Source organism: Petaurus breviceps, unplaced genomic scaffold (genome assembly GCF_028583685.1).
Source record: "Petaurus breviceps papuanus isolate PSGF00001 unplaced genomic scaffold, PetGlider_PUasm1.0 138, whole genome shotgun sequence".
In the NCBI taxonomy this organism is placed as follows: domain Eukaryota; kingdom Metazoa; phylum Chordata; class Mammalia; order Diprotodontia; family Petauridae; genus Petaurus; species Petaurus breviceps.
Genome location: NW_027185694.1, coordinates 29,446,644 through 29,462,590, shown reverse-complemented (window position 1 = coordinate 29,462,590; position 15,947 = coordinate 29,446,644). Strand labels below are relative to the sequence as shown.

Below are 15,947 nucleotides of genomic sequence, written 5' to 3'. Positions count from 1 at the left end.
AAACTACCCACTCATATATGACATTTTATCTATGAGGGGAAGACTCTTGGTCTTATAAATTTGTATATCTTGAGTATGAGACTTTCCTCCTAAATACAGTTCAAAACTCTTTAGCCTAGCATTCAAGGCTCTCTATTACAAAGTGCCACCTGACCCCCTCAGACATATATGACTCCGCTCCAAACACTTCAATTTAATCAAAATGAGCTTATCTTTACCCCTTGTACAACTCCTGAACTCCCTCACCTTTTTGCCTCTGTTCATACTGTTAACTAGGCTGGGACTGTCTTCCCCTTCTTTCTTCTTATCCATCCTTTAAAGTACAATTCAAATAACATATCCTACATCCCCTTGAACAGCCTGCCTTCCCAGAAATCATACTGCATTTGGTTTCATAATTCTCTAATGCACTGGATTATAGCTTTGTGTCTTACTATACTGTGGCTTATTTAAATTTTGTTATGTCTCACATTTAGTTAAAGTTCATTATATGACGGGATCTCTAGATGCCACCTCTAGGCTTCTACTACTGCTGCTGTGATGGGTGAGAGGCTCCTCATATGACAGCTTCAAGTCTCTCTCCCATCCTTACATATGACCCAGGAAGATGGGTCGAGAGATGGCACGTGGTTCCACTGCAGAAAGTAACAATCATCGGAACTCTCAGCTCCATGCCAGCAATTGTATCTCATTTATCTTTGTCCCCCAGCATCCAACACAGGGCTTTATACATGCTTGATTACTTCTGAGAGTCATGATTTCATTTGTTTATATACTCTTCCACTGAGGCAGACAATAACCATCCTATGCAACAGCAGACAGCCTCAGTGCGTTGTTGTGGTCAAAAATATTCATCAGATTCAATAAAACACTAACATTTATACAATGATGTAAAATTTGCACAGTACTTTACATACATTATCTCATTTGATCCTCACAACAACCCTTTGGGGAAGGTGCAAATCCCCATTTTACAAATGAGATAACTGTTAAATTACCTACGCAATTAGACAGCAGAATGAAAAGGATCATATTCAATAAACACTTATTAAATGCCTACTATATGTAAGTTTTCCTGCTACCCTGTCCTCAGGCAGCTTACATTCTACTGGAGTAGAGGGTGCCGCGAGCACGTGTGTGTGTGTGTGTGTATGTGTGTGTGTGTGTGGTTACAACATGTGCACAGATAAGTAAGTACTCAGTGATATGAGGGAGAGAGCACCTACACCTGGAAGAATGGGAGAAGACTTTGCAAAGGAGGCAGTAGTGAAGGTGAATCCTGAAGGAAGAAAAGGATTCTGAAAGGCAGAGATGAGGAAAGATTCCATTCAACCAATACAAAGACATGAAGAAACAGCTAGCAGTTCACTGGCCGGGATGGAGAGTGCATGAAGAGGGGGAGTACTGTGCAATAAGGCTGAAAACCTTCTCTTGTGGAAATGAATGTTGAAAACTAAAAATAAATAAATAAAATTTTTAAAAAATAAAGGAAAAAAAAAACAAAAAAATTTAAAAAAAATTTTTAAATGACTGAAAATGTTGGCTGGAGTCAGAGCATGGAGAGTCTTGACCACCAGGATTTTGGATCTTCTTCTCAAGGAAATAGAGGGTCCCTGAAGATTTTTGAGCAGCAGAGTGCCATGGTCAGGCCTGTGCTTCAGGAAGTCTACTTTGGCAGCTGTGTGGAAGATGGAGTAGAAAAGGCAGAGGCCAGAATCAGGAAGACCCGTTAGGAGGCCATCACAATGATCCAGGCAGGATTGACCAACTGTGTGCAGAGAAGTTGATGGACACAAGAGAGGGCCTGGAGTGTAGAATGAAAAGGATCAGAGGATCACAGCTTTAGAAGAAGAGGGACTTCAAAAGCCATTTTTACAGATGAGGAAACCAAGACCCCTGGTAGGTAAGTGACTTGTCCAAGGTTAGAGACACAGTAAGTCAGCTTCAGAGATGAGATTTGAACACGCATTCTCTAATTCTAGAGTCAACAGTGCTTTCCACTTAAAGACAGCACCTCTCAGGCCTTAGCAATGGGTTATATATGTAGTGTGAGGAAGGAGAACAAGACTGCAACCTTTGGTACCAGGAGTAGGAGAACCCTAGCATACTCAAGACTTATGTAAATGCAATTACAAAACACTCTTAAAAACAACTTAAATAGGGGCAGCTAGGTGGCAGAGCACTGGCCCTGGAGTCAGGAGGACTTGGGTTCAGATCCAGCCTCAGACACTTAACACACACACACACACACACAAAAGCCTACCTGTGTGACCTTGGGTAAGTCACTTAACCCCAACTGCCCTCCAAAAAAAACAACTAAATAGTTGGGAGGGATATTCAATGCTGCTGGTTGGGTCACATCAATATGAACTACCCAAAGGAACTTACATAATTAGGGTTACATCAAACTATCAAGGAGATACTTTTTTAGAGCTAGGCAAAATTGTAACAAAATAAATTAGGAGGAATAAAAGGCCTAGAATCTCAAGGAAAATAATGAAAAAATTTGGAAAGAAAGGAGAATAGCAATTCTGGAACTCAAATTAGGTCATAACCATCAAAACCATTTGGAAGTAGTCATAAGATAGAAAAATTTATTATTATTTATTGGTGGGATGGACTAGCTAAGGAAGAATCTGAAACAATCAAAGTCAACATCTCAGTGTTCAATAAACCCAAGAATACAAATTACTTTAGGTTTCTCAGTGATCTAGTAGCCACAGCACTCTTGGAGTCAGGAAGTTCTGAATTAGAATCCTGCCTTGGACACTTACCAGCTGTATAACTATGTAGGTAATTTAACAGTTATCTCATTTGTAAAATGGGGATAGTAACAGCACTTTCCTTAAAGGGTTAAAAGAATCAAATGGGATAATGTATGTGAAGTACTGTGCAACTTTTATATCACTGTATAAATATTAGCTATGATTATTATTACTATTTGGAGAAACAACTCCCTAAATGACAAAAACTGTTTAAAAAAATACAAAACTGGAAGGTAGTTTGGCACAAATTAGGTTTGTATCACATACCACAATATTGTCCAAATGGGTATGTAATTTGAATGTTAAAGGTCACATCGTAAAATTTTTTTAAAAAGAAACAGATCAGGTACCTTTCATAGCACTTCCTAAGAGAAGAGTTCCTAACTAAATAAGGGTCAGGAGATGATCACAATTTTTATCACAAAATTTAAAAAGCTTTTGCGCAAACAAAATCAATGCACCTAGGATGAGAAGGGAAGCTATTGACTGGGTTAAAAAAAAACAACAAATTTGCATCAAATATTTCTCATTAGGATCTGATACCTAAACTAACACAAATGTGTTAAGGTCAAGAAATATTTCCTGGGGCAGCTAGGTGGTGCAGTGAATAGAGCACCAGCCCTGGAGTCAGGAGGTCCTGAGCTCAAATTTGGCTTCAGACATTTGACACTTAACTAGCTGCATGACCTTGGGCAAGTCACTTAACCCCAATTGCCCTGCCTTCCCCCCTCCAAAAAGACAAAAAAGAAGTGGTTAAAGGACATAGTTCTCAAAAGAATTGCAAACTATTAACAATCACATTAAAGTTTACCACTAATAAGAGAAATGCAAATTGAAACAACTCTGAGGTTTCATCTCACTGGCAGACTGGCAAAGATGACAAAAGATGGGAGGGACTGTGGGAAGCCAGGAACACTAACTCATTGTTGAATGACGTATACATTGGTCTAATCATCCTGGAAAGGAATTTGGAATTATTTTAAGAACATGAATAAAATGTGCACACTTTGAGCCAGAGAGCCTACTGCTGGACATACATCGCAAGGAGGTCTGAGACAGAGAGGAAGGAACACTGAAATATTTAGAGCATCACATTTTGTGACTGAAAAGAACTGGAAACAAAGTAGATAACCATTAATTGGAGAATGGCTAAACAAACGGCTACATAAGTACAATGGAACATTATTGCACCCAAGGAAGCATGGGATGACATATGAACTGATGTAAAGTGAACAAAGCAGAACCAGGAAAACAACAGACAACTACAAGAAGACAAATGAAAAGAACAACAAAACCACTGAAACTGAATGCTGCAAAATTATAACAATCAACCTTGGCTCCCAAAAAGAGAAATGATAAGGAGCCTTTCTCCCTTCTTTGCAAAGGCAGCAGGTTATGGGTAGAGAACACTATAAATAATGCCAGACTGTTTCAGTGTGCTTGTTAATTTTGTGGAAGTTTTTTCCCCTCCTTTTTATTCTTTGTTCTCTAGTATACCTCCCTAGGACAGGGAGAGAGGAGTGATACATGGGGATATATAGGTGATGAAAAAACAAAATATACCAATTAATAGTTATTTAAAAGAAAATGAATCCACTGAAATTGAATGCTGGGTAATCATTAGAAGCAAGTTTGGCCAAGTTAAGAAAAGATGAGAGAAAGGACTTGTTTTCCTTCTTTGCACAAGTAGGGCAACATGGGTATGGAACTTGATTCCATTGATTTTTTCTTTTTTGTTTTTGTTTTTGTTACAAAGGATTGCTTCTTGAGTAGGGTACTGGGGAAGGGTGTATTCAGAAATAAAAGTCATATAGAAACAAAAGGTAGCAATGGAAATTTTTTTTTTAAAATAAGGAAGTTCAGGAGAAGGAAAACAATCAATTCTTCTTTGGCCATGTTGAACATGAGATGCCAGCAGGACATCCAGATGCAAACAGACAGTAGGCAGCTGGAATAGAGTTCAAAAGAGATACCAAAGCTAAGTATCTAGACTAGGAAATCATTTTGCATAGTTGATGACTAAATATGTTGAACAGAAGAGTGAGTACAGAGAAAGAGGACCAAGAACTAAATGATACCCACACTTAGGAGATGGGAAATGTACTACAAGAAGCTTAACAATTGCTTGTTAAATTGAGTGATCTAGAAAAGGAAACTGATTAGTTTGGTAGGTGCAGGAAAACCAGGAGAGAACTTTGTTATAGAAATCCAGGGAAACACAAGTGTTCCTACTAGCCTTGTCCCTCTCTTCTCAAAGATTTTAGTACCTAAATGAATGAGATCATCAACTCCTGTGTTATAGAAACTATGGAAGAAGGGAGTGCGTGGGGCTGATGATGTCAAACAATGCAGAGGTCAAATAGGATGAACACTTGAGAGAAAGCTGTCAGATTTGACAGTTAACCTTGGAAATAACTGATAACTTTGGAAATAATAGTTTCAGTAAAAGGTTGTTTGTGAAGTCAGATGGCAAAGGTCTGAAAAAGGAGTACAGTTGATGAAGTAAGTATAGATGTCTTTTTCTAGGAGTTTATATTTAAAAGGAGAAAATACAGAATGAAAGCTTGAGGGGGTGGCAGCATCTAACAAAGCTTTTAAGAATGGGAAAAAAACAAGCATGTTATTGAGAAGTAAGAGAGGAGCCAATGCATTTAGGAGAGGCTGATGATGAGAGAGGAGTGTATAAGCATAAGTTCCTGGAAGAAGCAAGGAGAGACTGACGATGAGAGAGAAGAGGTATAGGAGAAAGGGTAAGTTCCCAGAGCAGACAAGAGGAGATGGACATAAATAGAAAAGCTGGCCTTTACAAAGTTAAGGGTCCCCTCTTCCTAAGAGACTAGAGTAAAGAGGGAATGGGAAGAAACAAGGAAGAGGGGTTTGGTGCTGTAACCCAGGGAAGAAACCCATGTGGCTTCCTATTGCCTCTAGGATCAGATACAAATTCTTCTGTTTGAACTTAGAAACCTTCCCAGGAGGGGTCCAGCTCCCTTCCCAGATTTATTACATGTATTTTGTTGCTAGGTGCCCTTTCTCACACAAGACAGCCCACCTCTCCCATCTGTGACTTTGCACAGGCTATCCCCTCCTCACCTCCACCTCTCTGAATCCCTAGCTTCCTTGTAAGCTTGGTCAAGCATCTCCTATGACATGAAGCTTTTCCCAGAGTCCTCTTGTGCCTCTTATCTCCTCCCAGGAAATTACCTTGGATTAATTTTGTATATATTTTAAATCCATATATATGTGTACATGGTGTTAGCTTCAATGAAATGTGAACTCCTTGAGTTCAAGGGCAAAGACTATTTCACTTTGTCTCTGTACCCCTCTCCTCTAATCTGGTGCCTGGGATAAATGATATGCTTAATAAAAGCTGATTAAGTGATAAGGAAGACTGGTGGACAATTTTTTTCTGTAAAACAGGAGCTGGGGTCCTCTCCTAAAAAGGACAGGGGAAAGGATAGCTTAAGGAAGAAAGAGAAGTTTGGGACAACCTCAATGGGGAATGCAATCTTGCATCCATCAGGAAAGAATAAAAGGACTCCTATGCAGCAGTGAGGGCCCAGTGGAGATTAGGTAACATAAATCTGTCATACTGGATGTACAATTTCCTCTACTGACATTTAGTAGCAAGTTAAGCAAAAGTAAAACAGGATGGTGGGGATAACCCAAGACCGAAATTTGGCAAGGTGTGGCAACAGGACAAGAGGGCAAGGTATTCAAAGAGAAAGGATAGTGTATAGTTAACTGGCTAACTGTACAGTTGAGATTTCAATGGTAGAAACTGAGGGAAAGCATCCGTGATGGGCTGAAATAACAGGGAGAGATATAGAGGCTCAGAGGTCACAGTGAAGGCAAAGAACAGATTTAGGAGGAATGAAACAAAAGTAGAGATGATATAATAAGAAATTATTGTCAGAGAAAGGAGTATCAGAGTAGCAATTCATGGGTTAAGGTGAGATTGAGAGAATACCCAACTCTGGTGAATGGCAGAGAGGAAGATGTAAGTCAAGTGAGTTGAAGAGGTGGATGAAATAGAAGGCCAATATGTTTGAGGAGATATAAATAATGTTTATTAAAGTATCCAAAAGTATGAAGGAAGGGTTAGAATGGAAAGAAAAACCATGAATAAGGTATTGCATTCCTTGAGAAAGGAAGAATTAGCTGGAGACTAGTAAATACATGCAGCAAAGATCTGGTCAAAGTGAAATAGATGGATTAAGTTAATCTTAAAGGAGGAAAGTTTGACAAGTGATGGCAGTGGAGGGAAGGTCTAGAAGTAACACTAAGGACCAACAAATATCCCTAAACTCCCTTGTGTCCCATTCTGTTAGGATATGTGAGAGAAGCATCCAGGAAAGAGAGGTTACCAGAGCTCTAATACTCTCTGGGCATAGCCAGGGTCCTGTGAGTACCAGATGATGCAAAACGTGTGGGAGGACAGGTCTAGAGTCAATCGAACTGCTAGTGATAGCACAGGAGTTCTAGGGAGCATAACACTAATGGAGAACAGACGATAAGGGCCAGGAAAGGGGAGGGCTGAGGTGAAGGGAATAGAGCTAGGGGTTGTTTTTGTTTCTTTGGTTTTTTGCTTTTTTGGAGAGGGAATGCAGGGCAATTGGGTTTAAGTGACTTGTCCAAGGTCACACCGCTAGTAAGTGTTAAGTGTCTGAGGCCAGATTGGAACTCAGGTTTTCCTGACTTCAGGGCCAGTGCTCTATTCACTGTGCCAACTAGCCACCTCAGGGTTTTGGTTTTGATTTTGGAGAGGGAGAGATGGAAGTTTGTTAGACAAAAAATGAGGGAAGCTTCCACTCTTTAGCTTCCTGTGGTTACAAAGGACAACATAAGACTCTTCTTGGTCTTCAAACATCAGGGAAGAATAGGGCTAATAAGGAAAAGAGATCAGGTTAGGCATCTGGGTCAGAAAATACCTAGTACGAGGCAGCTAGGTGGTGCAGTGAATAGAGCACCGGTTCTGGAGTCAGGAGGACCTGAGTTCAAATCCAGCCTCAGACATTTAACACTTACTAGCAATGTGACCTTGGGCAAATCACTTAACCCCAATTTCCCTCCAAAAAGCAAAAACAAACAAACAAACAAACAAACCTGGTGCTTGAGTTCGCAGATGAACTGATGCTTGGTGCCAGTTCCTTTGCAACACTCCAAGATAACAGATAATGAATATCCAGAAGATAATCTGCTTGTGGATAACATACTTGCTTCCTGTCTGTGGCCCTGGTGGTGAGAGGTTAGGCTTTTAGGTGTATGATGCTTCAGAGGCCTAAGGTAGTGTTGCTTTTCTCAGATGAGGCAAAAGGGAGGTTCCCCACACAAGGATGAATCCAGATCCAAGTGGCCTGCTGTCAAAGTATAGATGGCTCAATGAAAACATGTTCTCCTTTCTGGGAAAGCTGCTTGAGATGCCTATAAGATGCCTTTGTGCTCTGTAAATCCATAATTCTTGACTGATTAGTACATCAAAGTACTTAATGAAAGGAAAATGCAAAATCTGGTTGAGAAAAGCTGATTCCTTCCAATGGCAGCCATCCACAGACAAGGAAAGTGACTAATATAGGAATATCAGACATCAAACACTGACTTTGTTTAGTTTGGACCACTTAAAAAACATGTTCAAAACCCACAGAAAGTAGGATGGGAAAGGAGGGGAGGGGAGAAATCACAAACCAAACCTGCCATTGGGTGGCCAGCTTCACATATATTTAAGTATTACATACATATTACATACAAAGCACTGTGGTGTGGGTACTAGGGATGAAAAGATGTGAAACAGTCTCTGCTCCTAATGAGTTTCTATTCTAGAGTGATTAAAAAGGCCACAAAAGGTAATTTGAGAAAAGAGAGCTAACTCTAACAGCTGGGAGAATGAAGGAAGGCTTCTCAGAGGGTATGGCAACTAAGCTGAACCTGGAAGAATCATGAAAAGCTGGGTGGAGGAAAAAATGCATTCCAAGCACTGGGGAAAGACATGGAGAGGAGAGATGGAAGGAATGCTATGTTGGAATTTAATAAAGATTAGTCCAGCTTGGCTCAAATGTAGACTATGTGAATGAGAATAATGAGAATAAGGTGGTTGGAGCTGGATGGCATAGGGCTTTAAAAGTCAGGTTGAGAAGTTTCTATATTATTCTAAAGTCAACAGGAAGCCATTGAAGATGTGTGAACCCAAGACAGACAATGGTCAGATCTATGCCTTAGAAAGCTATATGGAATAGGATTAGGGAAGGGAGAGACTGGAGACCAGTTAGGAGACTGATACCATAATCCAGATAAGGCAATGAGAGCCTAAACTAGGGTAGTATCCCTGAGATGAATATGAAATATGAAATGATGTGAAGGTTCAATTGATAAGATCTTGGCAACTGGTGGTTGAGAAGAATCAAGGATGCCTCCAAGGTTATGAACCTAGATGACTGGAAATCTGAAGCCTCAACAAAACTAGGGAAGATGTGGTGTTTAGGTGCTTGATGGTTCAGAGGGCAGAGGTGCTTTTCTCAGATGTTGTAGGCTCAGATGATGAAATGGGTTCCCCATAGAACGATGAATCCAAATGTAAGATGAACTGCTATGAAAGTGTGTGTGGCTCAAAACTAACAGATCCACCTTCTAGGCCTACAAGGTGTAAGAATATAAATGGCGTCAGTTTGAACATGTTAAATTGGAGTTGCTAATAGGATATCAAGATGGATATGGTCAACAGACAACTGGTAAAGAAAGGCTAGAGTTAAGAGGAGAGATTAGAGCTAGACATATAAACCTGGGAATGCTCTGTTTTGAGATGACAGCTGGACATGGGAACCAATGAGATCACCAAAATAGAGGATATGGAGACAGAAAGGAAGAGGTCTCAGCATATAGTACTGAGGTGCTCTGCTTATATAAACTGAGAGAGGTAGGATGATCCAGTGAAGAAAATTGAGAAGGGCAGGTAAGAGGAGAAAAAGTCAAGAAAACTGTCATGGAAACAGGAGAAAATGTCTAGAAGAGTGGGTAGTTGACTATATCAAAAGCTGTAGAGAGGTCAAACAAGATGGGGACTCAGAAAATGCCACAGCAAAAACAATTAGGAAACCAACTTGCTCAAGACCAATTTCAGCAGAGGGTAGATTCAGAAGTCAGACCACAAGTGGCTGACAAGTGAGGAGGGAGGTGAAGAAATGGAGGAAAAACCAAAGGGAGGGTTCTTAAGGATGGGGAAGACACAGGCATAGGGCCTTGGAGAACCTGGGGACACCCCCATGCCATGCTTAGGTATCAGAGGAGAATTTAAGATGAGGCTTTACACATTTCCTCATTCGTAAAATGAGAGTGTTGAACAAGAAGTCCTCTATAATGAGGGCTGTACTACCTTCGGCAGTTTCCTATTGCCTCTAGGATAAAACAGAAACTGGCTTTTCAGGCTCTCCATAATCTAACTCTGAGCTACTTTTACCTTATCATTCCCTGTAGAAGGAGCAACATCCCAACTCTTGTACCCATACAAGTTAGACTAGTTTTTCCTTAAAAAGGTATTGAGGCTGAGGAGGGTTTTAGGGCTTGGGATGGGAGTAGCAATTGCATGTATTCAGTGGGTGGAGGTGGTATTAGTGAGATACCTACGAACTTTTCTGAGGCCACTCCTAAGTATAAAGGAACCCGAGGAGCAATACCAAGTCAGACACAGATTACCCACTTCAAATCCTTTATTATGGAGTCTGTTCATCCTCAGCAGAGCACTTTAAATACATATTGATGCTACTAAATGTAGATGGTGGTTAGAGAAGAATTTTCCAAATGAGTTTATAAAATTTACTGTGAAACAGTAAAAGAGAAAGAGAAGAAAATAACACAAGACCGGTGGAAGGGGTCAAATAAAAAAAAAAAGAAGAGAGTACTGCAAAAGGTTAGGATAGGCCATATTCTTAGAGCAAAGAAGTATCAAGGGTGTGCAGTCTTGCAACTTCTAAAATTGATCTTTTTTTTTAAATATAAATTTTTATATTTAATTGATCTTTTTAAACACAGAGATTTTTTTGGCTTAGAAGCCTTCCTGAGGTGCCTCAGGAAATTCTCATTTGGGAAGACTTTATAGATAAGTATTGATGAAATGCAGAAGTGGCTCGATTATGGTGGACAGTGACAGCAATGGGCATCTTAGAGAACTAAAAGAATGATTTTCATAATGTCTTTAGAGAAGGAAAGAGAAATTCCATTCAAAATAACTGTAGACAATATAAAATATTTGGGCATCTACCCACCAAGACAAACCCAGGAACTATATGAACACAATTACAAAACACTTTCCACACAAATAAAGTCAGAAATTAACAACTGGCAAAATATTAATTGCTCATGGATAGGCAATGACAATTCTACTTAAGTTAATTTACTTATTCAGTGTCATACCAATCTGACTACAAAAAATTATTTTATGGAGCTAGAAAAAGTTGTAACAAAATTAATCTGGAAGAACAAACAGTCAAGAATATCAAGGGAATTAATGAAAAAAGATGTGAAGGAAGGTGGCCTGGTCATACCACATCTCAAACTGTATTATAAAGAAGTAATCATCAAAACCATCTGGTACTGGCTAAGAAACAGAGTGGCAGATCAGTGGAATAGCGTAGTTACACAAAACTTAGTAGTAAATGACCATAGTAGTCTAGTGTCTGATAAACACAAAGACCTCAGCTTTTGGGACAAGAACACAATTTCTGACAAAAACTGCTAGGAAAACTGGAAAGCAATATTATTGAAATTAGGCACAGACCAACATTTTACACCATGTAACAAGACAAAATCCAAATGGGTACATGATTTAAACATAGAGGATGAGACCATAAGCAAATTAGGAGAACAAGGAACTAGTTTACCTGTCAGATTTATGGAGAAGGGAAGAATTTAAGACCAAACAAGAGATAGAGAGTATTACTAGATGTAAAATGGACAACTTTGATTATATTAAATTAAAAAAGGTTTTGCACAAACAAAACCAATGCAAAAGTAAACCAAGATTAGAAGAAAAGGAGAAAGTTGGGAAACAATTTTTACAGCAGGTAAATTGAAATGGAAAATCTGATAAAGGCCTTACTTCTCAAATATGTAGAGAACTGAGTCAAATTTATAAGAGTACAAGTCATTCCCTAATTGATTAATGGTCAGACAAAGAAATCAAAGCTATCTATAGTCAAATGAAAAAATGCTCTAAATCACTACTGATTAGAGAAATGCAGATTAAAACTACTCTGAGGTACCACCTCACACCTATCCGATGTAATTGTGAACTGATACAATCATTTTGGAAAGCAATTTGGAACCAGGCCCAAAAAGCTACAAAATTGTGTATACTCTTTGATCCAGCAATACCACTACTAGATCCATATCCCAGAGATTTTACAAAAAAGGGGAATACGAACCAATTGTACAAAAATATTTATAGCAGCTCTTTTTGTAGTGGCAAAGAATTAGAGACTGAAGGATTCTCCATCAATCAGGGAATGGCTGAACAAGTTGTGGCATGACTGTAATGGAATACTACTGTGCTATGAGAAATGATAAGCAGACTGATTTCAGAAAAACCTAGAAAGGCATATGAACTGATGCAAAATGAAGCTAGTAGAACAAGGAGAACACTGTACCCAGTAACAGCAATACTATACAATGATCAACTGTGAAAGACTTAGCTATTCTCAGCAATATAATGATCCAAGACAATTCCAAAGAACTCATGATGAAAAATTCTACCTACAGAGAAAGAACTGAATGCAGATCAAAGTATACTATTTTTCACTTTCTGTAAGTTTTTCCTTTGGGTCTGTGTCTTCTTTCACAATATGATTAATATGATAAAATGTTTTACATGACTGAACATGTATAATGTATATCAAATTGCTTACTCTCTCAGGGAGGGGGGAGGTGAGGAAGGGAGAGGGAAAATTTGGAATTCAAAATTGTAAAAAACAAAAATGAATGTTAAAAATTGTCTTTATATGTAATTGGGGGAAAATAAAATACTATTTTTTTAAAAATCTGTCTTTAGTGACCTAAAATTATAGTTAATAAAACCAAAGGCCTTTAAGAAATATCTCTGTGTGCACATATGCATATATATTAATATATATATATATATATCCTACAGTATCTTTTATTTTTGGCATTTCACTGTTCTGTATGAAGCTGATTGATTTTTTAAACTGACAAAATCTAATAAACATGGTGGGGAAATGCATCATACTTATTCATGAGATTTAATTTAATTTAATATGAAATTTTGGTCAAATCATTCAAAAAAGTATTGAAACCAAAGGCTCAGACTATTGAACTGGCTTCCTCATTGCTTGAGTACTAGGCAGCCAGGGGGAACTTCAGGTGTTCTCTGTATCTGGCTGATGGAAAATGAATGACAATTCAGATAAGAGCATCATTCAGTTAAATCAACTAGAGAGATCTTCAATACTTAATTTTATTGGATATCCTGTAGCTATGGAAGGACAGGAACAGATACTACACTAAGTACTTTTTACAAACATCTCAGGTGAACCTCACAACAAACCTGGGAGGTAAGGTGCTATTATTATCCTCATCTCATAGTTGAGGCAACTGAAAAACAAAGCAAAACCAGAAATCAAGTGACTTGCCCAGGGTCACACAGCCAGTTAGTGTCTGAGGCCATATTTGAACTCAGATCTTCCTGACTCCGGACCCAGCTTTCTACCCACTCTGTCAATTGCTGAATAATCTGAATCTTTTTCCCCTTTTCTCCACAGCACTTAGTTTAGTACATAGTAGATGCTTAATAAATGTTAACTGACTTCCATTTCGTTTTAACATTAAACTTGAACTACAGTTCTGACCTGAGTGGGGCCCAGCCCAGAACATTCCTGTTCACATACACTTCTGCTTCAATCATATTGTGATGCTACTTCTCCAAAACGACAGTCCATCTCCCGGTGTCCAGGTTTACAGACGCTGTTACCCATGTCTCTGACATGGCCCCCTCTCATCTCCACTTCTCAAATCTTTAGTAGCTAAGCCAAGATTGCATTTAAACGGGGTAGACAAACTTGTTTAGATAGAAGGGATGACAAACAGTTCCCATACATCAAGCCTTTCCACCACGTGCTCTGTGCTCCCTAACTCTATGAAGGCAGAAGTAGGTCTTGGATGTCAACATTGCGGAAAATAGGTATTAAACACCTACTGGGTACAACACGTTATGCTAAGTGCTGCCTATACTAATATCCATTCCAACAACCATCCATTAAGCTTCTACAGTATGTAAGGGACTGTGCTAGGACCTACGGAAAATAGCCCAGATCCTACCTTCTGAGAGCCTGACATCTACGAGGTTTCTGTCGTTTTTTGGGACACCAACTATAACAAGTGTCTACACGCCCAGATCTTTGTTGAACGAATGAGGCTTACAGGAGTCCACGTTCCGGAAGGTCGGACCCCCTCTCAAAGGAGAAAGAGGATGTCCCCCTTTTCACCCACCCAGAGCACACGGGAGGAAAGGAGGTAGGAGGGACCCCGGCTGTCAGCCCTGCAGCCCAGATTTGGGCCACAAGGGGGCAGCCACCGTCTGCCAGGCCAGGGAGTGGCGCAGCAGTGCGAAGCGCAGGCGCGCGGCTCGAGAAAGGAGGGCGGTGGAGAGGAGGAGGCGGCCGCCTAGATTAAGCCTCCACCGCCACCGCCGTCGCCATGGCGCATGCTCAGTTTAACAGTTGAGCTGGCGGGGCGGGGGTTTTTAGGGTCGGGAGCCACCTTAAGCTCAGTCCCAGACCGGGTCTGTGGAGTTGCGCCAGCTGCCTAAATCTTCCCCCCTTGCCCCAGACGCCGCTCAATCTGCCTCCCGAGCCCCCTGCCGCAGGGACCCAGGCACCGTACCTCACTCACACAAGGATCCCCATTCCACCGGGGCTCAGAACGGCTGGGCGAGTCGGAACGAATCGATGGGTAGTGAACCTGAGCATAGAATCATCGATTGCATTCTTTTAGCTCTAGGGCGAAACCATGGGAAAGGAGGGGAAGGGAAACTGGATGAAACCATAGTTCGGTGGGGGGGGGAACTTCTCGTCTTCTTAGAAGCCCCTGGGGCTGTCCCCTCTACATCTCATTTGTATATTGAAGGGACCGGCAATCATCCAGTCCTTCTGCCTAATTTAATTACCTTTTCTCGGTCCTCAGCCTCCTCTACATTTTAGCCACATCTGACAGTGCTGACCACCTGGGTGGCCATACACCTCCCTGGTAGTTCGTGGAGCTACTTGCCCTTGGTTTTCCTCCCACCTGATGAGGACCCCCAGCTGTGTGCAGCGAAAATGAGAGCATGTGACCTTGGACAGGCAATGGGCTTGACCACATCCACTATAAATTTATGTTATCTAATTTCAACTGAGCTTCTTGAAGCTTTTGCTCTTTCCTAATGGATTCTCTCTGGCACTCCCGCACCGCATCGGCTCCAGACCTCTTTTCTCCTCCCACTGCAGCCTTCTTCCCACCTCGCCCCACCCCCCAGCCAAGGGCCTGGCATCATACTTTAATGGGGAAATTAAATTGAGGCAATATGTCACTAGCTCTCTTCTCCCCTTCTCTACATCTCTCAGCCCTGAATATAAGCCGCCCCCCCCCCCACCTTTATGCCAATCTCATATGAAGGTTAACCCCTGGACATGTACCTTGATTCCTATCAGATTGCCCTCACTGTCATCTGCTCTTTCTCTCAAATCTTTATTCTTTATTCAACAAACACTTATGAAATGCCCCCTAAGCACCAAGAAAGGTGCAGGTTTCCAACAGTCTCTTAATGGCTAAACGTGATGGCTTTTTTTTTTTATCCTTCTTGACCTCTCTGCAGTTTTTGATACTACTGACCACACCCTCCTTCAGGATATTCTGTTTCTCTTGGATTTGAAATGCTTCTCTCTCCTGGTTCTCCTTCTGTCTGTCTACTTCTCGGTCTCCTCTGCTTCCTCACCATTCATCTCTGTCCTGTTCTTTCTCTTTTCTCTCTATAATTTCTTTCTTGGTGATCTCAATCAGTTCTCAGTCTTTCTTTTCTTCCTTTCTTTTTCTTTCTATCACTTTCTCTTCCTTTCTTTCTCTTTCTGTCTTTTTCTTTCTGTCTCTCTCTTTCATTCTCTTCTTTCTTTCTTTCTTTCTTTCTTTCTTTCTTTCTTTCTTTCTTTC

The 15,947-nt window shown here is 40.4% G+C and overlaps 2 protein-coding genes across 5 annotated transcripts in view; one reads left to right on the top strand and one right to left on the bottom strand.

Moving 5' to 3' along the window:
- The window catches only part of MLST8 (MTOR associated protein, LST8 homolog), a 29,543-nt gene extending 14,774 nt beyond the window's left edge, over positions 1 to 14,769 (bottom strand). For 2 of the 4 annotated variants that reach the window (XM_069063089.1, XM_069063112.1), the window contains exon 1: positions 14,646 to 14,769. The gene's annotated coding sequence lies outside the window, so the exon portion shown is untranslated. Of the gene's footprint in view, positions 1 to 7,868; positions 7,998 to 14,081; positions 14,220 to 14,645 lie in introns of those variants that run through there. The other 2 variants (XM_069063104.1, XM_069063095.1) reach the window with 2 other exon arrangements.
- Positions 14,147 to 15,947, top strand: part of LOC138142113 (hexosaminidase D-like) — a 47,535-nt gene continuing 45,734 nt past the window's right edge. The window contains exon 1 of the mRNA XM_069063065.1: positions 14,147 to 14,276. Coding sequence (XP_068919166.1) covers positions 14,173 to 14,276 — 104 coding nt within the window. The 5' untranslated portion in view covers positions 14,147 to 14,172. The remainder of the gene's footprint in view (positions 14,277 to 15,947) is intronic.